This window comes from Echinops telfairi, unplaced genomic scaffold (assembly GCF_000313985.2).
Source record: "Echinops telfairi isolate 266 unplaced genomic scaffold, ASM31398v2 ScPeMD7_7468;HRSCAF=8506_0, whole genome shotgun sequence".
Classification (NCBI taxonomy): Eukaryota; Metazoa; Chordata; class Mammalia; order Afrosoricida; family Tenrecidae; genus Echinops; species Echinops telfairi.
The window spans coordinates 18942827-18969971 of NW_022111369.1; the positions used below are offsets into that span (position 1 = coordinate 18942827).

General features: G+C 48.7%; 1 protein-coding gene, 1 non-coding gene and 1 pseudogene across 2 annotated transcripts in view; all 3 read left to right on the forward strand.

Moving 5' to 3' along the window:
- TSPAN5 (tetraspanin 5) overlaps positions 1-25442 on the forward strand; it is a 235602-nt gene extending 210160 nt beyond the window's left edge. The window contains exons 3-8 of the mRNA XM_004703276.2: positions 4557-4703; positions 12606-12776; positions 15512-15637; positions 18513-18560; positions 18677-18793; positions 23339-25442. Coding sequence (XP_004703333.1) covers positions 4557-4703; positions 12606-12776; positions 15512-15637; positions 18513-18560; positions 18677-18793; positions 23339-23404 — 675 coding nt within the window. The 3' untranslated portion in view covers positions 23405-25442. The remainder of the gene's footprint in view (positions 1-4556; positions 4704-12605; positions 12777-15511; positions 15638-18512; positions 18561-18676; positions 18794-23338) is intronic.
- Positions 4909-6575, forward strand: LOC105978667 (annotated as a pseudogene).
- LOC115873394 lies at positions 6153-6282 on the forward strand. Its single transcript, XR_004048391.1, has one exon. It is a non-coding gene; the product is annotated as a small nucleolar RNA SNORA31 (small nucleolar RNA).
- Positions 25443-27145: the final 1703 nt, after the last annotated feature.

The following is a 27145-nucleotide window of genomic DNA, read 5'->3' on the forward strand; positions in this document are numbered from 1 at the left end:
TGTGTGTGGGTGGCCGACACAAAAGCAAAGTGTATTCAAAGCTACTGTTGTGCTCTGAGAGACTCCTCAGGTGCAAATGCAGACCCAAATGGTGCCGGTGCAAGCACTCAAGGCGGGGTGTTATAAGGATTCTGGGGTGACTCACCAAACTCCAGGACAGGCCTCAGGAATGACTGTGGACCAGGGATCACAGGGCTGAGGGGCTCTTTTCTCCCCGCCCCTCTTCAGAGAGTCCTCGAAGCACAGTGCTTAAACCTCACCTCCTAGCTTGGTAAGTCAGTACCTCAGACCCACCAAAGCACTACCTTTCAGTTTCTCCTTGCAGACAGACTTTCTCCACACGGCAGGGAAACAGGCTACACACAGCTCCCAATTTGTATCGCTTCAGCCTCTGGAGAGGCCTGCTGTAAGGCCCAGCTATCTGGAGGGCCATGGGTCCTGTGCGAATAATGACAGCTCAGCAGGGGTCATGGAGTGAACTGGGGGTGGGGTGGGGCTGCTATGGAAGAAGGTATCCTTCAAGAAGGGGGGTACAGTTCCCAGAAGGACAGGGTGCTGCCGGAGAGTCCCAGGAGAGGTGTGTGCTTATGCGGCGCGAGGATCTACCAGCACTCTGAGTGCCTGTTGAAAATCCACTTGACAGACTTCACTGTAACCTGAAGCTGGTTTTTTTCCTCCTTCCAGCTTCTTGTCAACTACCAACGTTAACTCTGATTATTCTTCAGCAGACGCTAGTGCTTCCTACCCATTTGTCAGGTTGAGTTTAACGAAATTAAGAAGTCCATGTGAGAGACAGCCCCACCTCCCCGCCATCCTTAAGACAACAGAAATCTGTACTTCCGGTTCCCATCTTTGGGGAGCAGTGATGGAGGGTAAGCCAGTCAGTGTTCTCAGGGTCACAGTCAGCCGTGCCCGCGTTTGATCTCTCTGTGTAGCCAGAAGTAGTAAGACTGCTCTGCCTGGTTATTGGGGTGCTTCTCATAGGTGAGAAGAGAGACTCTTGGTTACATTTCCCTCGGATCCCCTGGAAAAGCAGCGGGTGGGAGGGAGCGCTGTACTTCAGACTTGCATTCGTTCTCAGCTGATAACTACCTGGGTATGTTCTGAATGTATTAAAAATAATGTTCTCGGTAGTCTTTTCTATGCTTTGCAGAATATTATTTCCCCAGGTTCTCAGTATCTTGTTTCCAACCCATGTTTTGCCAGAATTTAGGATTCAATGAGTAGAATCTGCAGTCCAGTTAGACCTCCAAATCACTGTTTCTATGGAAACAGTTGAAGGCCTCTCAATTAAAACGGCCCCTGCAGGCTGGGGAGAGTAAGTATTAAAATAAATTTGTCTGAAAAGCCAAATCCTCATCCTCCAAATTGAAACCAGAAAGGACGAATGATCCTGGAATCCACTGGCAGTCGGGATTCTACCCTTTCTGCCCTTTGAGGAGGAAGGAGTCATTCATTTGCTTGGCTGACCTGAGTTTGTCCAGATAATTGGCCTTCTTATCCCCCAGTCTGTGTGCGTCGCTCAGGTTCGGATTGGAGTCACCAAGAAGAACATCACAGAAGAGTCTTCCAGTTAGGATCCTCATGGTCATTAAGTCCCAGTGCCTCATCTAATTTGGGATCCCTCCCAGAGCATGGCTGACAAATGGTCACAGCTTCAGGGTTTCGGAGGGAGGAAGAACTTCCCTTCCACCTTCCTCGGGGAAACCCTCTCCAATCCATTTCTGATAGCCTAGGGGTCCTCGAGATGCCCTTTTCTGGAGAAATGGCATCTGGCCCAGTCACTTGTCTCTGGATTCTCTTCTTTGTGGTGCCACTAAATTGGGTCTGCTTCTGCTCGTGTAATTCAAGCAGCTTTGCAGCTTTTGAGAATGGTATGTACCTGCAAAAGCCTTTTCTTCTCGCTTAAATGCTGAGCACCAGTTTGCCGAAGGCTACGGATGACAGTGAAAGCCCAAAATCAGTGTGCTGTATCCCACATGTGTGAAGTCTCGGATGAGTCCTCTCTGTCTAATCTATAGTCTAGGGATGGGACCAGCCTTGCTGTCAGACAGTGCCTTGGAAAGGGGAATCGCACACATGTAGTTGGGTTAACATTTAGCACCTTCTTTTTTTTTTTTTTTTTTCCTTTTAAAAAGTAGTTTTATTGGCATATGCTTCACATATCATACAATTTATTCATTCAATCATATTAAGAAGAGTTTTGTAATCATCACCACAATCAATTTCAGAACATTTTCTTCTCATATTCATTGTTATTTAGCACCTTATTTGGTTTCCCTTTGTACTCATTTTAAATTTGTTCTAGTTTTTATTATTTTCTGTTAGCTTTTCAACTGAGATTTTTCTACATTTTATTTCATTGTTATTGGGGGTTTTCTTTGTTTTGATTTTTGTTTTTGTACACTTTCCTTTATATCAGTGTTCTCAACTTTCCTAATGCCGCGACCCTTTCATACAGTTCCTCATGTTGTGGTGATCCCCCAACTGTAAATTCTTTTCATTGCTACTTCACTGTGATTTTGCTACTGTTATGAATCATTATGTAAATATCTAGTATGTAGGATGTATTTTCATTGTTACAAATTGAACATAATTAAAGCATAGTGATTAATCACAAAAACAATATGTAATTATACATTGTGAAATACTTATTTCTAATTTCAAATAATTGACATTTTGTCTTGAAACATGGTGCAGCATGGGCAACAGTCTTCACGCTGGGTCTTGGAAATATGTTTTCTGATAGTCTTAGGCGACTTCTGTGAAAGGGTCGTGACCCACAGGTTGAGAACCACTGCTTTATATGAAATATAGGATATGTAAATCTGTGGAGACAAAAACTAGATTAGTAGTTTCTTGAGGTTAAGGCAGGGGGAGTTGAGGGAAATGGAGAGCTAAAATCGTGAATACAGGAAAGAAGAAAATGTTCTAAAATTGATTGTAGTGATGATTGTACAAGTCTTTTTAAAATGTTTAAACTATTGAATTAAATGATATGTGGGTTATATGCCAATAAAACTGTTAATATAGATTTTTTCAACCACAGCAGTTTTATTTACTATGATTTATTCTAATATATATTTATTGCGAATCATTTTATTGGGGCTCTTACACCTCATAACAATCCATACATCAATTTTATCAAGCATATTTGGACATATGTTGCCATCATTCCTTTCTAGACATTTACTTTCTATTGAGCCCTTGGTATCACCTCCTCTTTTTACCCTCCCTCGCCGCTCTCACCCTCGAGACCCCTTGATAAATTATATGTTATTATTTTTTTCATGCCTTACACCGACCGCTGTCTTCCCTTCCCCCATGGCTTCTGTTGTCCGTCCGCTGGCGGAGGGGTGTGTGGTTATGTGTGGATCATTGCCATCAGTTCCACCTTCCTCACCTCCTCCCCCTCCTCTCCTCCTGACTGAACAAAGTCTAAGCCATGAAGGCTGCATGTATGGAATGCCTATGTTTAAAGGCATTCTGCGGGGATGCTTAGTTTCCCGTCAATATTGGACTTTCACTAATATTGCTTGGTTTCTGTCTGACTTCTGGCATTTTTTTTCTTAATACCATTGGCTACGTGGAATGTTGGCTGGAGTGTTTCTGTGTTTTCTTTCTGCCTTTCCCTTCCTGAACTGAGTCTTCACATTCAGAGCTTGGAAATCTAAGGGTCATAAAAATGGCTTATACCATTGGTTCATGCAGTTTTGTGAAAGGGCATCTGTAATGAAAAGGGCATCACTTCAGCAGTTAGTGAGCACATCCTGCATTCATTACTGCTTTAGAGACCTCTAAGCCATTCATTGGAGAATTTATTTAAACCCATGACCACTCCCCCCCACCCCCAGGGGATCGTGGGGGGGGTGTAAGTCATATGTTTTAAGAGATCTCTAACTTTTCTTTGTATATGTTCTAGTGGTATATTATCATATAGATTCATCCAAATGAAATCAAACTTCCTGCTGGCAAGGTGATTCCAACTCATCACAAGTCCAAAGGACAGGGTAGAACTATCCTTGTGGGTTTCTGAGGCTGTAACTCTTTATGGAAGGAGAAAGCCTCATCTTTCTCCCACATAGAACCTGGTGGCTTTGAACTGTTGACTCTCTGGCTACCAGCCTGATGCATAACCACTGCTCTACCAGAATAGCACAAATGGTTAGCACACAACTACAAACCTGAAGGTGGGCTCTTCGAACCCACCCAGCCATGTTGTAGAAGGGAAACCTGGCATTCTGCTTCTGTACAGATTACCCAAGGAAACCGTGCAGATCACGTTTACTCTGTGTCTTAGTAAAGGTCGACTAAAGAAACCTCCTCCTTCCCTTCTTTGCCCTTCCCTTTCTCTCCCCCATCCCCTCCTCTTCCTCTCCCTCTTCTCCTCCTCCTCCTCCTCTTTCTCCTCCATTCTGATGTCTTCCAAGTGTTAATCACTCTTGGCAATCAGCCTGTCCATGAGGTATGTTTTGGAAGTCAAGTGCAATAACCCTTACCTGTTAGAAAACTGACCCCTGGTCCCCGGCCTTGTCCTGTGTTCTTTTCTCCCCCAGGGAGTCCTGTCCAACATCTCTTCCATCACCGACCTTGGCGGCTTTGACCCCGTTTGGCTCTTCCTTGTGGTGGGCGGAGTGATGTTCATTTTGGGATTCGCAGGGTGCATTGGCGCGCTCCGAGAAAACACGCTCCTCCTCAAGTTCGTAAGTATGCAGACTCTGTTCTCCTCGGCTCCTTCTCTTCCTCAGCAGCACTCTCAAGACAGGGAGCTGTTCCAAAGGCGTAAACTGTGGCAAAGGTAATCTTTCCTTTTAGAAGTTTTACTGGCCCCTCCTCTGCCCCAGATAATTCATCCCTAATACAAACACGCCTCCTCACTGCCCGTGGAGCTTATTAGATATGTGTATCATGCATTCTGATCACGTAAATTCCTCTAGGACTAAGGTAAGTAGATGTATCAGTTTTTCCTGACTGACTTCCCCCTCCTCCACCCCTCTTAAACACACAGTGTCCTTTGTGGTGCAAAAGGTTACCACACTCGAAACTGCGAGATTGGTGGTTTGAGTTCTCCCGGGAGTGCCTCACAAGCAAGGCCTGGCCATCTACTTCAAAAATGGATCAACTTGGAAAGCTGCTCAGGTTGCCACCACTTGAGAGCCTCTGGTGTGGTATTGGGGCCTGGTTTTAAGCACAGAGGAAGCAGAGAGCTGGCTGAGTAGCTGGTTGCTCTGCTCAGATGCAGCCCCTGGCTGTGACTTGTCTCCACGGCAGCCTGTGAAGTATCCGGTTTGAGAAGAGAGGCTGAATCAGTCGACGGTACGTTTCCTCTGGACTCTGTCAGTCTAAGGTTCTCATTTGTCCAACCAACAGCCTTTTTAAATCCTTTGAGAGTATTAAGTGTGATCATTGTTAGCTTAAATATTTGGAAGAAGAGCTAGGGGGGAAATAAAGAATGAAGATGTTCTTTTAAAAACTTTTAAGGAGCATGTGTAGGTAATTTTAAAAAATGAAAACCAGAAAGGCTTCAACAACAGCTCAAAAGAAAGCATCATATATTCTTGCCCAGCGCCATGTATCAGTCTGAGAACTAAAAGCACATAAAAAGTAAAAGCACAGGGTGAAAAACCTAGTGTGGAGGTTGCTCCCAAGGAGAATAAGATGGCACGGGCTGCCTCTCTTCCGTGGCATCACCCTGAAGCTGACCATCTCCTTCCCAGCCACTGGCTGCCAGGATCTCATTGATGTGGACGATGTATGCAGACTTCGCACCTTTTATGAGAAGCGAATGGCCGCGGGAGTTGCCACCGAGGCGCTGGGAGATGAGTGGAAGGGCTAGGTGGTCCGCATCAGCCGTGGGAATGACAAGCAAGGTTTTCCCGTGAAGCAAGGTGTCTTGACCCACGGCCGTGTCCGCTAGCTGCTGAGTAAGGGCCACTCCTGCTATAGACCAAGGAGAACTGGGGGGAGGACGTGCAAATCTCTCCGGGGCTGCATTGTGGAGGCCAGTGTGAACGCTCTCAACCTGGTTATCGTAAAGAAAGGGGAGAAAGAGATCCCAGGACTGACTGACACACCTGTGCCTGGTCACCTGGGGCCCCAAAGAGCCAGCAGAATCCGCAAACTCTTCAATCTCTCTGAAGAAGATGACCTCTAAGCATCTATTTGACAGACCTGGAGCAGTTACTGTCTGCTCTTAAGGTTTCCTACAGATGCAAGAGAAAATCTCTCGCGCTTTCTGTCTGCCTGCCTGTGGCAGCCACGGTTGGATAGGGGAGTACGGTTAAAAAAAAAGAAGAAGATGAGGTCCGCCAGTATGTTGTGAGAAAGCCCCTGAACAAAGAAGGCAAGAAACCCCGGACCAAAGCGCCCAAGATTCAGCGTTTTGTGACTCCGCCCGCGCATTGCCATGCAGAAGCAGTGCACCAAGAAAAACCTGGAGGAGGCCGCCGAATTCGCCAAACTTTGGCCAAGAGAATGAAGGAGGCCAAAGAGAAAGGGCAGGAACAGACTGCCAAGAGACGAGGCTGCCCTCGCTGAGGGCTTCCACCTCTAAGTTTGAATCCAGTCAACAATAAAATAGAGCCTTGAGTAAATAAGCCCATCTATTAAACAAAACAAAACAAAATGGCACAGGCTGACAGACGTGCATCTGGCGTGAGCTTGACATGTTTGGTGTCATCAAAGGTCAGCTGGGGTACCGCGCCACGTTGAGCTGGTCATTAGGGCCGTGGTGCTGGAGGGGCCTCCCTGTTGTGTGCAGCCACCCCCACTGCCCCTCTCTTAGAATAGGGAAAATGCCTAGAAGAATACTCTTTTCCATGTTGCAGGGAGACTATGGAGAATGATCGAGATAATGGACCACTTTTGATGATCAGAATCATTCCTAGCCATCATTGTCACACCACCACCCAGGGATGTTTTGATGTAAAGCAATAGCATGGAACAGAATTAATCCCAACAGCCACAAAGTTTGGAGTTCTTGGCCCCAGCATTTCTGCCTCATCTTCCTCCGGCATCTTCTCTGGATCATCCCTGAGAGGGAAGGCCCGCTATATTCTAAGCAGGGCGCCCCATTCCTAATTTGAGCCGTTCAGACTTGGCAGTGGTTTTGAAAGCGGCTGCTTGGCCTGAAAGGATATCTGACCATGCTACCGGGAAAAACAGAAAGGTACTTGGTCTGATGTACAATTTAGTGAGCTCTCTGTTCTCTACAGACATGTCTGTGGTGGGAGTAGCCATCTCTCCTCCTTCAAAACCAGGCCCACTGCCATCTAGTTGGTTCTGACTCGTCACCACTCCATCGGACAACGTACAACTGCTCTGTAAGCTGTCCAGCCTCTCCCAGAGCATACTGCCTTGTTCTGCTTCAGAGCAGCTGGTGGGTTTGAACTGCTGGCTTTGTGGCTAACAGCCCAGTGCATAGCACACATTACCACCAGGGCTTCACACGCACGCACACACTCCATTCTTCATGTAGTCAAAGGCGTGTGGAGCTCCAGGAGAACTCTCTTCCCGCTCTTGACCACTGCCAATCTTCTTGGCATAAATCTCCCCCTCCCCCCCGCCCCCAAAAAACAAAAATAGCTGACTGCCGTCGAGTCGATGTGAGTCCTCGTGATCCGTTGGACCAGGTAGAACTGCCACTGTGGAGTTTCCAAGACTGTGACTCCTCATGGGAATAGAAAGCTCTGTCTTCCTCCCAGGGTGCACTTGGTGGTTTAGGCTGCTGACCTTGTTGTTAGCAGCCGAGTTCAGAACCTCTGCACCACCAGGACTCCTCTTCGAGGCCCCGCTACATGCTGAGCCTGCCTCAGTCTGTTTATAGCCTGTATGGACTGCAGGTCACATTTAGCTGCTGCCACTATTTTATCCATCTTCAAAAGACCTCCCTGTCCTATGAGATAGGGTCCCCTCTAATACGGTTTACTCGAATACAGTTTAACGCATATTAGGCAGGCCCTTTAGCTCATTCATTTCTAGGATTTGATACCAGGAATAGCTATTCAGATAGTGGTGTCTTTCTATAAATTAGTACCTTATGATGTTCCATTTTGTAAATAAAGAAAATTGTGTTATTTCATGCCTTTTAAAAGTCTTCATTAATATGTAAAATGACCTCTCTGTTGTAGATTCGGTTCTTTCCCCTCCAAAAAAATATGTTATTTGACTAGGCTATGGTTCTTGGTTTGGCAGCTACATAATGATGGTACTTGACAAGTATGTAATGATGTAATCATCCTTTTTTATGTGATTTGATGTCATCAGTCAATCAGCTACTGTGGGGTTCGGATAACATGCAAGGCCTTTACTCGGGTCACAGCCCGGATGCAATCCAAGGGGAATTTCCCTGAGGTGTGGCCTGTAGAGCCTCTTACCTTGCAGGAGTTAAACGGAGAGAGAGGTAAACCGAGAAGGAGGAGCTCAGTGCCCCCAGGAAAGTTAGAACCAGGAGTCGTGTGCATTCTCTGGAGCCCGAGTCTGTGCTGAGCACCAGACCAGGAGATTGATGCGAGGGCACTTCCAGGCCCACAGATGCTGAAAGGAGACAGGCCATCTCCTAGCTCTGACTCAGAGGAAGCCTTCCAGTAGAGCGGAGTCTCTGAATTTGGACATCTAGCTCACTGAACTATGAGAAAATGAATTTCTGTTGGTTAAATCTATCTACTTGTGGTATTTCTGTGATATCAGCACTCAGTAATGAAGACAGAATTTGTTACCACATGTGGAATGCGAACCCCAGTCACACCAAATTCACTGCCACCAAGTTGATGCCAGCTCATCGCAACACTATACAGGGTTTTGGAGACGAATTCTTTATGAAAGCACACAGCCTCAGCTTTCTCCCAAAGAGCAGTTGGTGGGTTTGAACTATCACCCTTGCAGTTAGCAACCTAACAGACATCTCAAATGTGGAAGCGATTTTAGCATTGGATCATAAGTAGAAGCTAAAATAATTTTAAAATGCCTCAATGGCTCTATAAAGAGACTTTTGGTGGAATTATTGACATCATAGGCAGTTCTGGCGAGGGTTCGTAAGGGATTGAAGATTCGGACACCAAAGAGGACATAGATGGGAAGAAGCAGCGTCAAAGAAATTGTAAGAGCAGAAGCAGTAGCCCAACTCCAGAAAGCAAGGGAGCTGACTTCCAGAGTGAGAGCCTGACTACCTCCAGGCAGGAGGCTTTCTGGAAGGGCCGGGTTCCTCCACGTGCCTGCAGGACACTTGTGGACAGAGCTAGGTTGGCTGCTCTCTCAAGCAAGGGAGCGGAGTGACTTCCGGCTGAGGCTTACTGGAGGAGTAGACACGCAGGGTACTTATAGTAATGCCAAAGAACTTTATGACACTCACCTGAGCAAGGCAGAGGCTGGGCTGCCCCAAGAAGCCCCAGGGGCCAAGAAGCCACGGAACCAAGAAGCGGAAGCTGAAGAAACAAGGTATACAGGAAGCAGAGCTGCTTCAGTTCCAAAGGGTGGATCCATGGCCTGTGGGATCTCAAAGGAAGGGCCATGACCTCTCAGGCCTTAAAGGGTTGGGGCTACAGCCTTCTGGGATTCAAAGTCTGATCACCAACTTCATGTTGGCTTCCATTCAGTAATGCCAGAGGGGTCCAGCCAGAGCTGCTGCCCAAAGCTGAAGGGGCAGTGCTGTCCTACCCAAGGGGCAGAAGAACAGGATCTTCTACAAAGGTAGACTAAGAAAATGTGGTTGTCAAGGGATTAGAGTTGCTGTCCCAGTGGTCAGGAAGGTGGAGTTGAAGCCCAGAGCCAAGATATGTGCCAACTTAAGATCGCCATGGTTATTAGTCTTTTGTCAATTAAGTAACGATATAATCATCCGCACGATCTGATCTGATGCGATCACCCAATTAGTTGTACGTGGATTAGAGTGGGAGACAACAGCCTCACTAGGTCACCGCCCTGCTCCGATATAAGGAGAACTCCCATGGATTGCAGTGTGCATCACCTTTTATCTCTTGTAAGAGAATAAGAGAGAAAAATGAGCAGAGAAAGAGGGGGCTGCTTAGCACCAAGAAAGAGGAGGCAAGCGCAGAGCACGTCCTTTGACCTGGAGTCCTGGTGCTGAGAACCTCCTAGACCCAGAGGAAGACTGACGGCAGACGCATGGAGATCCTCCTGGGTTTCCACGGGCACACATTTTAAGAGATGACAAGGACCTTCCCACAGAGCCCATGGAGAGAGAAAGAGACTCCTAAACTGCAAGAGAATCAGAAGTGTCTGTTAAAGCTATCCACTTGTGGTATTTAGGTCAGAGCAGCATTAGGTAACTAAGACACTGTCTATGAGATGGAGTGATGAAAACTGACCCAGAATATTATTTGAATGATCGGTGGCACAAGTAAATGTCAACATGCTCCGTTCATCCTTGATTCTCTGATGTAATAACTAGCAGTGGTGAAGGGAAAGCAAGGGCTAAGACACTGAAATAAAGAAAGCGTTTTCTTCTTGATTGAGACCCGAGGAAATAAAGAAAGCGTTTTCTTCTTGATTGAGACCTGAGAATCAATCTCAGAACCTTTGGAAATAGAGGGAATTAGGTGACAGGGTTCGGGGCAATGAAACACCTTGAATTTGAAATTCGGTCTTTGAGATCTGCATTATGGAACATTACACCAAACCCTGACCAAAGGAACTAGAAGCATGAACTCTGCTAATCTTTATGGAAGTGAGAATGCAACTCTAATTAAAGTCGTAGAATGGCTATGTTTTGTGTGTGCACGGGCTGCATAACATTTATCATTTCTGTGGTGTGGTAACTATCATACACTACTCCCTTTCAGCGACTCACTTAAAGGTTGGTTACTTGAACCTGTCCAGAGGCACCACGAAGGAAAGGCCCGCTTATATACTTCAGTAAAGATTAGCGTCAAGGCAATCCTGTGCAGCAGTTCTGTAATACACGGGGTCACCACGAGTCAGAATTGACAGTAATGGGTTTGGGTTTTATTTGTTTTCTGGGGTTGTTTGGTTTGGTTTGGTTTGTTTTCCCCCCGTACTACCTTCCTAAAACTGGCTTGGCATATAAATAAACACTCATTTATGCTGCCATCTGATATGATGTGCCTCCCTCCCACTCCCCCCACCCCCGGACATGGCACCCACTGTGGGCTCTTTGAGGGCAGGGAATCGGCGGACTCATCCTGGCATTGCAAAGCCCGTTCAGCACAGGGCCCGACCCCCAGTGGGTGGGTTGTTCTGTTGATGTTTGCTGAGTGAACGGATGTTTGGTTGTTTGGGGCGGGGGGCTTTCCGTGTTCCCTAATTTTAATAAGTAACCACATGATTTCCTTTGCATTCCACCCCTGATTCGTCTTGCTCATGGCAAGCTGTGTGATGTCTGCCTGCTGACGATGGAAACAGCAGACACTCTGACCCTGTGCTGCCTCGGCCACTCTTCACAGCTCTCTGCAGCCAGTGACAGCCTTTCTGTCATTGTCGCTGGAAAAGCTCACCTGCACTTTACCCTCTTCGTAGCCTCATTTCCCATGGTCGAGTTCAGCAAATTGGAAAGGGGTGAGACTGTGGGGTCAGGCGGAGGGGGAGAGAATGATGGGCGTGTTGGTCTGACTAAAGTGAGCCTCTTCTGAGAATTTCTGATGGATTGGAAATGTCTGCCACCATACTGGCAGTTCTCACGTGGCCGTGTGGTTTGTAGCCCTCCCTCGTAAGATAGTGGTTATTCGTTAGGCTGTGACCCGCAGGTTCAGCAGTTTGAAACCACCAGCAGCTCCTCGGGAGAAAGACTGGGCTTCCTATTCTCGGAACCAGTTACAGTCTCAGAAACCCACAGGGGGTCACTGGGAATCAGCATTGACGAGGTGGCAGTGCATTCGACTCGCTTGCCCCCTTCTTGAGCATTTGGTGGTGTTTGGGTCTTATTAAAGTGGTCCCTGGACCTAGTGCTTCCCAGAGGAAGAATAACACTGCTGGCATTCCCAAGGAAGCCCCCAGCCCCGTGGCTTCATTTGATGTTCAGAAGGGGAAATTATTTTCCTGTCACAGTCACCTGCCCTCTGACAGCCTCTGTGACCCGCCCATCGAAGGGGAACATGTTCATTATTTCACCTTGTGCCGCAGGTGCAAAGGGGAGAGAGAGCGAGGTGGCTGGGCCCACAAAAGCAGTATATTGCCTATAGAATCAAGGCCACAGTGGCAAATGGCAAGCAGTCTTAAAATATTGGGGTAATCCGTCTTTCCACATTACAAAAGCTTCCTGGGGGTGGGGCCAGGTCATTGTTCGAGCATCTGGCAGTACATTAATCACGAGAAATTCATTAGGCTTTAATGTGGGTCTAATGAGAAATTCCTGTGATCCGTGTTTGCTTATGGGCTCTGTTGGTTAATTACCAAATGGAACACCAGAGCCCCTAAAATGTGATTATGAAATGATTTTTTTTTAAAGACGCTTTCTGGGAGTGCAATTTCTTATTAATGAATCTCTAGAAACTTAAGATGATCTGCTTTGGAAATGTGTAATAAGCCAATATAATGACAGGCGCTTTTAGAGAGGAGCCGTGTAGCCATCTATGGTCTTATCAGTCCGCCTAACTGTCGCCTAACTGTTCTCCGTCTGTGTCTTGTCTTAGTTCTCTGTATTCCTGGGGATCATTTTCTTCCTGGAGCTCACGGCTGGGGTGCTGGCGTTTGTGTTCAAAGACTGGATCAAAGACCAGCTCTATTTTTTTATCAACAACAACATCCGAGCATACAGGGACGACATCGATTTGCAAAACCTCATAGACTTCACCCAGGAATATGTAAGTGTCAATTCAGTGTATCTGTAAGTTGAGAACCTTCTTAGAAGGATGTTTCCCCACCCACCCACCCACCCACCTAAGTAAACGCACATCCGGTTTTCGCATTGGCCAACTGGGACCCACCTCTGCGCTTCCCAGAGGTGTGTTTGCTCGCATGTTATCGACCGTGTTCTCTTGGGCTGTGTGACTTCGTGCCATAAATGGGAATACCCCAGTTTCCAGATTTCACTTTGGATGAAGTTGGAGGAACAAAGAGGAAAATTCCTGAGCCCAAAGGGGATTATCATGCCTTTGCCTTGCCCTGTCGACATTGGAAGAACATTGTCTTGCTCTCTGTGGGAACTTTTATGTGCTAATTAAACACACATGCTTTTCTATGGACCCCACCACCACCACTTGGGTAACCTTCGTACTTCACAGCTCAGAGCAGTACAGTTATCTACCAACTATTTCTCCAGAGCGCTCCTGAAATACTCCTACCCAAACAGTACCATCACTCATGCCATAAATTCAGAAGCGTGTCTTAAGCGCTGAAAGAACAGCCAGCCCGGTTGCCGCTGAGTCGATTCCGACCCCGGGGCGTTGTTCCAGCGTGGACAGAATCGGGCCGGCAGTGTTCGTCGCCGTCTCTGAGCCGTGCGGTGGCCTCTGGCGCTTTGCCATTGCTCGGGGCCTAGCAGCAAACGAGCACATGCCCTGCTTCACTCCCCGTGCCAAACAGCACGAACAAGGGTCCAAAGACACGCATTCTGGTGTCAGATGTTCGAACGAAGTGACCCTGGGCAAGTCCCTGTTTCCCCACAAGTAAAACGGCAAGAACAGAAGCTACCACCACTGTGGAATAAACATTGGGCTGCTACGAACAAGATCGCTGGTTCAAAACCGCCAGTCGTTCTGTGGGAGAAAGATGAGGCTATCCGCTCCCGTCAGGCCTTGGGACCCCTGTGTGGGGATTCTCAGTGAGTTGGAATCAGCTCGGGGCCAGTGGGTTCAGAGGAAGGAATCTAACCCATGGGCCGCAAATGGTGCACGAGCTCAGTGGCTGGCCAAAGGTTCGAGGCTGACTTCCTGCCTTTGCAGAAAGACCTGGTGATCCACTTTCTGGGGGTGGGAGGGCTGGGGGATGAATCAGCCAATGAAAACCCACTGGCTCTCCGTTCTAGTACGATAGTCATAGGTTCACTGGAGTCGGAATGGACTCGGTGGTACCTGTTTGTTGGCTGTAACTTAGGGGGTTAGTGTGTTATTCTAATGAGATATCCACAGGTTCACATCAGGCATAAGGTGTGTCTGCCCTGCAAAGGGGCATGTTGCTATTTGCATATCCTGGGCAGACATGGACATTGACAGGACCGTAGCCGAGCAGGCTGCAGACAAGTTGGCTTTCTGTAGACCAGCAGGGCCCCAGCAGACCTCTGGCCCTTGGGTCTGTTGGACACTTTACAGAACGAGCTGGGGTTTCCTTGGATAGCCGGAGGAAATGGTTGCATCTACATGCTGTGAGGGAGGCCACCCACCCTCGTTAGACCCTCAGACGATGCTGTGCCGTGTGCGTGGGTTTGTGTAGCGATGGCAACAAGTGATGTGGAGCCAGTTGTATCTCAGGGGTGAACTTAAGCCCTGTCGCATCTCCTCAGCAGCCCTTACTGGGGTTTGTTTAGATCATAATGGATGCAGGATCACAAACCCTGTCCCCACCCCCTCCCCACACAAACATGCACCAAGCCTCACTCCTGCCTACACTGCACGACCACGCCGAAGGAGCGCCCTCGGCCGGCCTCGGACTCACTGCCCCAGCCCTTGGGAGGGTCGGCAGTGTGGAGAGCATGCGTCTACCCTGTCTCTTGAAATGCAGCCTGCTTTATATGGAAATATCATTGTTACATGTGATTTTATTTTCCTGTCTTGAACTTTAATGTTTTGAAGAAGCTGTTGGCCTGGAGACCTTTGAAAGTTCTCGAAGCCTGATACGTGTTTAAGTCAGAGTTCAGTTGGGTAGTTCAGTGAGGAAGGAGGCATGCGAGGCCCTGGGTGCCAGTTGACTTGAACTCTCTTCTAATATTTTAATTAGGTAGCTTAGTCTTCCCTTCAGAAGTATGAATGCTTGTGTGCGGAAACATTTGGTTTGAAAGTGGGAAGGGTTGAAGTGGCTGTATTATGAGAAGCTTGTCTCTAGAATGCTTGGGGTCCTGGGCAGGCCCGCTGTCTTGATTGTGACACTGCGCCACAACGTGGGCCTACTTCAGAACTTATCAAACTGTGGTTTGTTATGCGTCCGCGAACCCTCTAACATTCCTGGTCAAATGCAGAGATGGACACGGAGCTCCCAGGTATCCCACGAGGCCGGTGGTCTCCCCCAGAAGCTACCAGGCACAGCAGTGACACCGGCCTTGTTTGTCCTTCTAGAATTGTCCTCTGTGTGCCCACACCCCACAGCTCTGGTTCTGGCCGCACCCAGCCAGGCAGCTCCTCCTCTGCCCTTCCTGCCCCTAACACCTGGGGCACAGGGCCTGCACCCTTCTTGAGGGTTGTGGAAATCAGACAGCCCTTTGGCTCTCATGGCTTTGGAAGCTTTGACGGAGGCCCCTTTCAGTTCCCTTTGGCTTAAAAATCACTTCTGAGAGGGAAGCGACGGTAGGAGCTGGCAGAAGCGGGGCGTCGTGCTGGCGGGGGTGAACATAGGCGCCCGGTCGCCTCCACGCCGAGGCGTTCTAATTCTCTCCTGTTTGCTCTAGTGGCAGTGCTGTGGGGCTTTCGGAGCTGATGATTGGAACCTAAATATTTACTTCAATTGCACAGATTCCAATGCAAGTCGAGAGCGATGCGGCGTGCCATTCTCCTGCTGCACTAAAGACCCCGCGGTAAGCCAATGCCAGCCAACCGTTGGCCTGCGCCGGGCACCCCGTCGCCAGTGGGCTTTGGCAGGGGGTGTTTCCTGAAACCTGTTTTGCCTGCTGCAGCCTAATTGTAGCTCCTGAAGCGGGAATCGCGCTCATATCTCCCCCGTAGGTGAAATCGTCGCTAACAGTCATTTAGCCGTGGGCGCCCGTTCCTGTTCTAAGCCTTGATGCACGTTGGCTCATTTCGACTCTGAACATTCTTACGGGCACATACCACCATAACCTTCTTCTACGGGCGAAGAAACCGAGGCACACAGGGTTGAAGGCGCTTTCTCAGGCTCCTGCTGCTAGCAGGCGATGGAGCTGAGCTCCAAACCCGGCAGCCTGCTTATATTAGCTACATTACCCCTTCTGCACCTCCAGGAAGGGCTCCTATGTCAGTCCCTTCTCTAGTGGTTTGGGGTTGGTAACCCTTTGCTTGCTGGTGTAGTCCCAAGAAAAATATTAGGAGTAGAAGGAGAGTTTGAGACAAGATAGGGCCCAAGGAGGAAGGCCACAGGAAAACCACGGCCACTTGTGCTTAGCAGCCCCACCTCGCCCACAGGGGTCCCAGGACAATTTTTTTCCTTTCCAGAGAAAAAGACAAAACCTACCCATAAACCACTCCTTTACTGCCACTTTGTATTCCAGTCAAATCATGTGTCTGGTCCCTGGACTAGCATAAGAAGTAGCTGCCTTGTTGGATGTTGAACACCAGAATTGGGTATTAGGATGACAGATGTCAAGAAGCTGCTCCTGAACTTGGCCCTGAACCCTCTTGTACTGCAGCCCTTTGGGGACTTTGTGGCCTCTCTCGGATCTTTTGTCCCCAGTTGCCTCCCCAGGACACCCTCAAGTGCCAAGTGGATGCTGATGAGCTGAGTTACAGTGTGCTTCCTGCAAGATAGAGGATGTGGGACTCTTTGGAAGGGCCGTGGTCTTGAGGTGGAAAAGCAGACCTTCTCGGTAGGCCTCCACTGCCAGCTGATGTTTCTCCTGGCCTGAAAGAAGAGATGGGGAATCACTGAGAAGCGGGATGCCTGGTGCTGAGGCCTGGCCAGATCTTGAGGAGAGTCAACCTTTCTGACTAGCAAGCTGCCGGCTCTCCTTGGGTCTGTCTGAGGAGGATGGATGGCAGGGCTGTTCCCAGCAGTCCACAGTGCCTCCTTAGGCAGGCATGCCCCTGGCCAGCCGGCATTGAGTGAGTTGTCCTCCTTGTGTCCAATTCCTGCCCTGCGTTAGCATCCAATAAGAAGCATTCTGGAAACCATTACAAGGCACTATCCCGCCACAAACTGCAGCCCCCTGGCCAGAGACTGCTCATTCCTACACTCCCACAGCAGGGGTAGGGAACCGTTTTCTGCTCTGGGCCATTGGGATATTTATAGCATTCTTCATGGGCTACTGGTCAGACAATTAATGAACTCGCCTATGATAGGATGGCTCAAGGAAGCCACCGTCAAGAGGTCAAAGGATGCCTCCCTTGCACTGGGCCCGTCTGCTGCACAAGGCCTCTTTAGAGTGTTGAAAAGCAAAGATTTTACTCTGAGGATGAAGGTGCGCCTGACTCGAGCCATAGTCATTTCAGTTGCCTGGTACGTATGTGAAAGTGGGACATGGAATAAGGACGACCAAAGAAGAATTGGTGCACTTGAATTACGGCGCTGGCAGAGACTACTGAAAGGACAAACCGCTGTGTCTTGGAAGAAGCACAGCCAGAGTGCTTCCTAGAGGCAGGGGTGGTGATCTGCGTCGTGTACTTGGGACATGTCGTCAGGAGAGACCAGTCCCGGGAGAAGGTCATCATGCTGGTAAAGGAAAGAGACGCGTAAAAAGAGGAAGATCCTCCACAAGGGGGATTGACACAGTGGCTGTCACAGCGGGGCCCAAGCATCAGAGTAACTGTGCGGATGGGGGAGGACGGAGCGGCGTTTTGTTCTGTTGCACGTGAGGTCGCTATGAGTTGGAGCCTACTCAACTGCGCGGAACACCACCACCAACAAAAGTGCCGTGGCCACATTGCTCCAAAGACTTCACAGGCCATACGTGGCCTGCGGGCCGAATGTCCCCACCCCTGTCCTAAAGTAATCAATCTACTCCAGGGCCACAAGACACAAGCCGAAACTCACTGCCGTCAAGTCCGTTTCCACGCATAGCAGTCTGTGGGACACGAGAGAGGTGCCCCCGTGGGTTTCTGAGACGGAAACTTTATGGGAGCAGAAAGTTCCATCGTTCTCCCACGGAGCAGCTCGTGGTTTCAAACTGCTGACCTTGCCGTAAGCAGCCCAACACGTAAGCCGCTGGAACCCATGCTTCTGACCAGACCCTCTGAAGCTTCAAGCTCTTCATGTGTGAGGTGGCCAGGACATGGTTTTGTTTTTAACTCAGCGTAATGCTCATTGAAAATCAGCATGTCTGAAGAGAGAGCGTTAGGGGATTAGAAGGTGACGTCCCCGCACTCACTCAGCGTGGTGCTGCTGCAGGGTCCTGAAGACAGCCTGGGGCCCTTTAAGCGTGGTTTCCGTCTGCTTCCAGTTCCCTAACCCCCAGGTGCTTCTTGCGGTTATTAACTTTGAATCCCTTAGAATGGACTTTGCTACATTTTCTGATATGCCCGGAGCCTGGGTTTTCCCCATTTGTAAAGTGGAATTTAAATGTGTGTATATACCTAAGATGAGTTCTATGCTGGTTCCTTGAAACGATCCGTAGGACGTGCTTACCAGGCGCCTGTGCCCTGTCTCTGCTCAAGTCAGACACATTTGATGGCTGAGCCTTCTGGGGTCTCCTGCTGTGCCCCGGTGGGGGATGTCCGTCTTACAAGAGTGAGTGTCACTCTGCTGTCTTCTCTCTCCACCAGGAGGACGTCATCAACACTCAGTGTGGTTATGATGCCAGGCAAAAACCCGTAAGTGCAGTCTCGTTTTCTCACGTGGCACAGCGGGGGTTTGGAAGGGCTTTGGCCTGTGCAGGGCGCCGTGGCAGCTCCGTGACCCTGCGCTCGCTCTCCTCTCCCTCCCACAGGAAGTGGACCAGCAGATCGTGATCTACACGAAAGGCTGCGTGCCCCAGTTTGAGAAGTGGCTGCAAGACAATTTGACCATTGTAGCCGGTATTTTCATAGGCATTGCCTTGCTGCAGGTAAGACAGGAGGGGGGAAAGAAACACCGGTGCTGTGCCGGGCTAATTTCAGCGTGGGGACACCTCGTGCTACACTGTGCAAGTGCCCCACGGGGTTGTTTGGCTGCTGCTGTTCTCACCTACTTGTTACCGGCTTTACAAACAAGCCAGCAAACAAAAACCACTGCTGTGCGTGTCTGTTTCAACAGATGACAACTCCATAGGCTTGGAGCACAGAGCTGCTCCACGGGGTGTTCTTCCCTGTCATGGACACTGCCCTTTCGGATAGCTCTCAAACACAAACCACTTCCACCCAGAGACGTAAAGAGAAGGGAGATGATGACTCCTGAGGAAGCCCTCACGGGCACAGGAACCTTGATAGTGCACCTGAATGCCACAGTTTAACACACACACCCCTGCCCCCCAGGGCTGGGAGAGCTGACCCAACACTCAATTCACCGTGGTGCAACTGCAGACACTAGTGTGCTAAAATTCTTGTGGAAACCTTTGTCCCCTGGGAAGATGGACAATCGAGTGGGTCTGTAGTTGCCTGTGGACATTCAGCGTTGCCAGGAGCTGCAGAAGACTGCGTTGTGACTGATGGGCCAAGCACAAATGGTCAGACCTAGGTCTTGGTGATGAGCTTAAGGTGTGTTTCAGGATTTTAAGAGTGATGCTCTGTCCGTTTCGCTCTCTGGGCCACCTTGTTCAAGTGCTCTTGAGGAGAGGGAGCACCCACTTTCCCTCCTGGGCCACCCCAAGAGCTAGACTTTCATGCTATTCAAGCGTGCACTTCCCTGGAGGGTCAAACATGGAGCGTGGTAGTGGGAAGAAGCGAAAGACAACTTCAGGACTGGGAAGACCTCCTGTTGTTCACAGATTGGAAGACTGTGTTGTTCAGATGGTCATAATCTTCAAAAGGACCTACTGATTCGATGCAATCTATCAAAATGTCAATCGCCTTGTTTTTTGTGGGAATAAGGGTGAAAAACACCCCTGGCGGCACAGTCACTTACTTAAGCTCAGCTGCTCATGGAGGCAGCGCCCTCTGCAGGGGAGAACGATGTGGCAGTCTGCTTCTGCATGGGTTACAGCTTTGGAAACCCGCGGGCTAGGGCAGTTGGACTCTGTCCAGTGAGGTCATGATGAATCAAAATCAACTGCAGGTCGATGGCCTTTTCTTAACTTTTTCACAAAACTGGGCAACGTGATCCCAAAATTCATATGGAAATGCAAACAACCCAAATAGCTAAAGCAAATTGGGAAAGAACAAATTTAGAGCAGTCATACCTCCTGACTACTCAAAGCTCTGGCATCAAGATAGTTGGCTGCTGAGGGAGGAGAGAGAAGGTAGTGGACCAGACAGGAGATGGGTGTTCACTTTGCTGTAATGGATGATAGTAACCCACTAGAGCAGTGGTTCTCAACCTTCCTAATACCGCCACTCTTTCATACAGTTCCTCTTGTTGTGGTGACCCACCAACCATAACATTATGTTTGCTGCTACGTCATCACTGTCATGTTCCTACTGTTATGAATCAGGCGACCCCTGTGAAAGTTGAGAACAGCTGTACTAGAGGGAGCAGGTTACCAAGGAGCAGGTGAAAGGCAAACTCCTGGGGGTGTTGACTAGTACTTTAAACTGTTGAATACAAAGTTGATGATCCAAAATGTAAGACGTCCCCTCCAACTAATTTACAATAATCACAATAAAAGACAGTTTGATGCTGGCATAGGGTTAGACACATCGATCAATGGAATGGAGTTGAAATAAACCCTTATAGCCAGAGTCAGATATCTTTGACCAGAGTGCCCTGATGGTTTCCCTGGGGAAAGAATAGTATTTTCAACCAATGGCAGCAACTGGGTATTCATATGGAGAAAAATGGATTTGGATCCCAACTTGGTACCAGATAAGAAAATTAACCATTTCGCAGCCATTAAAGCCACAGTTCTTGTAAACACCACCCACTGCACAAACAAGTATTGGAAAAGAGGATTCGGGCCTTTATCCATTTCCAACAAGAATGTAAACCGGTGCCGTTGCTGTGGCAACGAATTTGGCTGAGCCTTCACCAAGTTAAAGAGAGCAGCCATAAGCAGGATGCCTCAAGGCCTGAGCAGGGACTCAGACACCAGCGCCTTCCTTGTCGCAATAGCCAGACGGTAGCGAGAACCCACATGCGGCCTACGCATGCAGTGCGATATTACAGATCCATAAAGAGAAGTGAAGTCCTTGTATCTGTCCCCACATACAAGGCTGGCCCTTGAAGACATATGTGAAATAAGTCAGCTACAGCAAATCCTGTTAGGACACTGCTTCTGGGAACTCTCTGGGTTAGGCAGATTCTCAGAGACAACTGTTCGTTAGTCATCAACAGGAGTGGTTTTTTATACATATTTTGCCACAAAAAATAAATTCAAAATGATCAAAGACCTTAGTGCAAGAGCTAAAGCTCTAAAAATTCTTAGGAGAACACATAAATGTGGATCTTCCTAACCTCGATTTAGACAGTGGTTTCTGAGCTACGACACCCAAACCACAAACCACCAATGGAAAGCTAGGTCGTTGGACTTCATCAGAATTACCATGTTCAAGGCCACCACATCAATAAAGTAAAAGGACAACAAAAAGACCAGGAGAGGATATTTGCAAATTACTTACATGTTAAGGCTCTGGTATCCAGCATGCAGGCAAAACTTTCATAACTCCATAGTAAGAAGACAACCCAGTGGTTAACATGGCCAAAGGATTTGAATAGGCGTTTCACCAAAGAAGATAAACATTTGGCTAGAAAGCACATGGAAAGATGCTCAGCATTATCAGCCACAGGGACACTCACTTCAAGCCCATAAGGAGATGCCACTTGATGTCGCCTCAACCTCAAAGAGTAGAACTCACTGTCATCAAGCGGATTCCAGCTCCTGGTGACCCTGTGTAGACTTTCTAAGACTACAGCCAGCGGTTCTCAACCTGTGGGTCACGACCCCCTTGGGGGTCACCTAAGACCATCAAAAACCACCTATTTCCGATGGTCTTAGAAACTGAGGCACCGCTTCTCTGTCCGTCCCCAGGCGGGTCTGCCCACATGGAAATACGCCCACGAGTACCAGTGTGAAGACTGTTACCCATGCTACACCACGCTTCAAGACAAAATTTCATTTACCGTATATACTCAAGTATAAGCTGACCCAAATATCAGCCAACGCACCCAATTTTACCACAAAAACTGCCTTTAAAAAATGTGCTGAAAAAAAAAAATGTGCTGAAAAACTCGGTTTATACATGAGTATATATGGTATTTGTAATTAGAAAGAATTGTTTCACAATATATAATTACATATTGTTTTGTGATTAATTACAATGCTTTAATTATGTTCAATTTGAAACTATGAAAACACATCCTGCATATGAGATATTTACATTCTCATATAACAGTAGCAAAATGACAGTTATGAAGTAGCAACGAGACTAATGTTATGGGGGGGGTCACCACGCATGAGGAAGTGTAGGAAAGGGTCACGGCAGTAGGAAGGTGGAGAAGCGCTGCCATAAGCCTTTATAGACGCAGGGAGCTTCATCTACCTCTTGCAGATTCCCTGGGAGGTTTGAGCTGCTGACCTTGGGGTTGGCAGCCCAATGTCTAACCCACAGTGCCACTATTGCTCCTTTTATACCCACTAGGATGGCTAGGGTTGCAATGAAGTTTGTTGTTGTTGTTGTGTTGATAAGCATATGGACAAATTGGAACCCTCATACTTCATTGGTTGCAATATAAAACAGTGCAGCTGCTGTGGAAACAGTTTCGGAAGGCCTCTAAAAGCTGGACTTCAAGTTATGATGAGACCTAGCAGTTCTACTCCGAGGTATACCCCTAAAGTACTGAAACCATACGTGCACATAAAAACGTCCAGGTGAATGTCCGTAGCAGCAGCATTCAAACCAGCTACAAAGTGGAAGCAACCTGAATTGTCCATCAACTGAAAACGGGGTAAACAAGATGTACGAGATGTGGTGCAGCCTGCAATCGAGAGGATTTCTTATTCCGCCATAGAAAGAACAAAACGGACATATGCTACGTAAAAGACCACAGATTGTTTCATTCATTGATAGGAAATGTCTTTGAATAGGCAAGTCTATAAAGACACAAGTAGATTGATGGTTGCCAGGGGCTTCAGGGAAGTGGGCATGGGATGATGGGGCTGCTCTGTGGGCTGATGACATGCTCAGGGACACCCTGGGGGGCAGCCCAGAACTGCTACTGTAAGTTTCTGAGACTGCAACTCCTTATGGGTGTAGACCCACGTCCGAGTTGGAAGCCACTAAACGGCAGCGAGTTTGGTTTGTGTTTGCTCGCTTTTTAATGGTTTTCTGGATTCTGGATTAGTGTTGAACATTGTACATTTTGGTGACTATCTTCAATTGTATACTTTAAATGGGGGCATTTTACGGTCAATGGTATATCCGTTTAGAACACAAAACCGAAGAAGAGCACCTAGTAGCCGAGGAACAGCCTAAGGGCATTAGAGCTTCATTGTCTGATTCTCATCCCCTTCGTTTTTCAGATTTTTGGGATATGCCTGGCCCAGAATTTGGTTAGTGATATCGAGGCTGTCAGGGCGAGCTGGTAGAGCCCCCGGAACAGCTGCTGCCAGACACTGGACAGATCCACGCCTTCCTGACCCTGCCCAACGTGCCGGACTGTGTCCACGCTGCACAGACCCCAGTCGCCAAGGCACCCTTCAACCCCATCTGGGAACTGCCAAGAACGTGCTTGTTGGGAGGGAGGGGGAGTAAAACTGTGACATGCTGCTCACTTGACGGAATTTTTTTAAGAACCAGTATGAAAGTTCTTACGCCGTGAATCTCTACTGTGGCCATGGATTGATGGCTGGCTGGACACTTACCAAAACCAAACAAACAGATAAAAAATGGGAGGAGGGGCCCAGATCTACTTAAATCGAAACAGAATACTCTTGAATCTGTGGACAATGCCATTGCGTTCTCTACTTCGGTAACTGGAGGGCTGTGCTTGTGGTTTTGTGCTTCAAATTGATCTGACGGACTGCCTTTTGTTCTAAAGCCTCGAGGTGCATCTTTCTAAAATGCTGCTCCCCACCCCTGGGAGGACAGCGTGTTGGGGTACCCCTCCCTTGCATATTTCTGTTACAAGGATCACCTCGCGAAGGAAACAGCGTGGTCCCAGTTCCGTGGTGCTTGCACTCTGGGTTGACGTGTGAGGGCAACATGGTCTAGGCTGCAGGGTCTCCTCAGGAGCGGAGTTGTGGGTTTACCCGCCAGGGCCTTGAAAGACTCCACAGTGCTGCATTTCAGCAGGAAAGACTGTTTCCCCGGTGGGCCTGAGCATTATTGATCAGGGATCTCCAAGGAGAAAAATATGAGGTTAATGAAGAAAAGATCTTAGTGAAGTGCCCCCTGCTCCTCACCACCACCACCTCCACATCAGTTGTCGAGCTCTTTGGAAACTCTCGAAGACGCTGCATTGGGCTTATTATTCGTTTTTTTGGTTGTTGTTTTTTGTCTCACAAAGGTGAAAGCCACAATCATATTTTCTTTTAAGTCTTTTTATTCCTTTTCTCAAAAATTCAGCTGGAGTTTTCATCGTTCTTTTGTGAGCTCTTACCTGCATGACCTGTGCATCCGAATCAGCCAACCCCTGTTCCTGCCGCGGGGCCTGCGGCCATCGAGCCCTGGCATTGGTCAGCATGCTTTCATGGAGCCCTGGCATTGGTCAGCATGGCTTTCATGGAGCCCTGGCATTGGGAGGCTGTTGTCATCTTCACAGGTGCTTCCACAGGTGCAACACTTGTGACAGTGTCCTTTTTCGTGGTCCCTTCTGCACACGCGCACACACACACATACCCTTGCTTTCTGAGCGGTATTAAACCCAATTGCGAAACAGTGTTGACATGACCAAAACCTTCTCATTGCTTTTCCGGTTTCCGTTTGCTTTTATTCCGAAGAGACAACAGTGGGTGGTCAGAGCTTCAGCTGCTCTCTTATGACTGCACACTAAACATCAAAATAGTACAATAAATAAGATCAAGTCCCATTGTTATCCAGCCAATTCCAACTCAGTGATCTTACAGGACAGAAGAGGAACTGTCCCCCGAGGGTTCCTGGGGCTGTCCTGACCCAAGCAGACTGCCACATCTCCCGCGCACGGAGCAGGTTCAAATGGCTGGCCTTTCAAGTCCCAGCTGAGTGCTAAACCACTGAGCCACCAGGGCTCCAGTTAACAGCATGGTAACAAAGCACAAATGCCTGGCAGGGGAGAGCATGAAATGGGGGCAGGAGTCCTGTGACAACAAGTGGGGGCCCACCTACTTGGCACTGGTGCTGCTGCCCCTGCCCCCATACCAGCTGGGAGGGATGTGGTTTGCCCCCTGGCTTTGATGCACCAGGTGCCTGGGAACCTGCCCACTGGCAGCCGCTCTCCCGGAGAACAGATATGCCCCTTGGTCTGCTGGGGAAACCACAGGCATGTTTGACAGCCGTGACACTTCGGCCAACACATAACGGGGCAGCTAGCTAACATACTTGGTGGGAATTGAACGCAGTTTCCTGTTTCAGCCCCATGGTGCATCTGCGGCTGTGGCTGCTGAGCCCGCCCGTCTGTTCAGAGAAGGGACAAGAACGCTTAAGAATGACCACAGAGAAGGGACAAGAACGCTTAAGAATGACCACCGTCCGATGCGTGTCTGACTGCATGTGTGCGTGTTTGTGCCTTTGTCGTTAGAGACATCCGTTCATATCTGGCTCACAGATGATCTGTCATCTCTACCCCCGCCCCCCACAGTTGTCATTTTGCAATGACATTCCAACCCACGGATTGGCGCTCGTGTCTTGTGTGTGCGTTACCTCATTCTCCAGCAAACTCGCTCCCCTCTGACCAGTGGACTCAAAATCAGACAAGCCCCACCCCACCCCGCCCCCACCCTTTGGCTCATCCTCTGAAAGGCCAAACAGCAAATCCAAGTGAGTTTTACATTTTAATTAATCGCCCTTTATTTTTTACACTTGAGAGTGGTTGTAATAAAGGATGTCATTAATAAACTTGGTTCTACCTTACCCGGAGTTACGACGTCTTTCTTCACTTCTCTCCTGGCTCTGGAATTCCCTAATCCAGCCGCATGCAAGCCTTAGCTTGCAGCTGATTTACCCAAAGGACCTGGGAAAGAACACAGATGGCTGGGGCCCTGCCCCCACCCCCAATCCCCGCTTGAAAACCCCTGGTTTCTGAGAGGAAGGAGGAGGGATGAAAACGTATGTTTGCACATACAATTCTTCAAGAGGTGGGAGACAGTGGTGCAGAACTGGGTGGGAGGAGTCCTTGAGGTCTTAGCCTTCTGATCACACCTAATTCTGTCATCAAGGCAGTTCCGGCTCATGGCAACTCTCTAGGGGAGGGTGGAGCTGTCCCTGCCGCATCTTTCTCCTGAGAGTGGTTGGTTGTTTGGAACTGTTGGCTTTGCAGTTAGCAGCCAAACTTGTAACCACTGGGACACACAGGACGATGATCAAGACGACGAGAAGTGTGTTTGGGCATGGGGGCTGGGCTCCCGGAAGGGAAGCTGAACTCTGGGTAAGGCCCAAAGCCATCTTTAGATTCATTTGAACCCTTCCTTTAAAAAAAAAAATCCTCGAGGCGTTTTTCACCAAGGTGAAAGGAGCTCTTGGCATAGTGAGGTATGCAGTGGGCTGTTAACCGCAAGGTCAGCAGTTCAAAACCACCCACCACTCCCTGGGAGAATGAGGAGGCTTTCTACTCCCATCAAGAGTAGCCCTGCCCTATGGGGTAGCCAGGCATCCAAATGGCGCCCTGGCAGTGAGAGTTGGCTTCAGAAGTCGAGCTTATAAACTGACCGTTTGGATTTGAGGTGTTAATACAGCTCCCTTGGGAGCGGGAGTCCCCGGTGGCTCAACTGGTGAAGTGGGCAACTAGTAACCAGCTGAGAGTCGGACCGTACCAAAGGTGCCTCGGAAGAAAGACCTGGCATTCCGGTTCTGAAGAATCACAGCCTGGAAACCTGCGAGCAGCTGAACTCGGAACACCAGCGGCCAGAATCTCCCCAGCGCAACAGGTTTGGTTTGGGTTTGGTTTCCTCGAAGTGTTCTGCTGAGTGGATCTCGCATTTAAGCCTGCACCCGTGAGAGAGTGGCTGGTAATGTCATTCCCGGGCAAGCCAAACCAACTCCTCAGCACGTGCACCGGCCAGGGCAATTTATCCGTTCCTTGTAGGAACTCACACCCACGGGAAGGCAGACTGCTGGCTCATCCAGGGCTTTCCTGGGATGTGAATACAGGCGTGGGTAGAGGGGCGGTCACACGCAAATGAGATGTCTTGTTG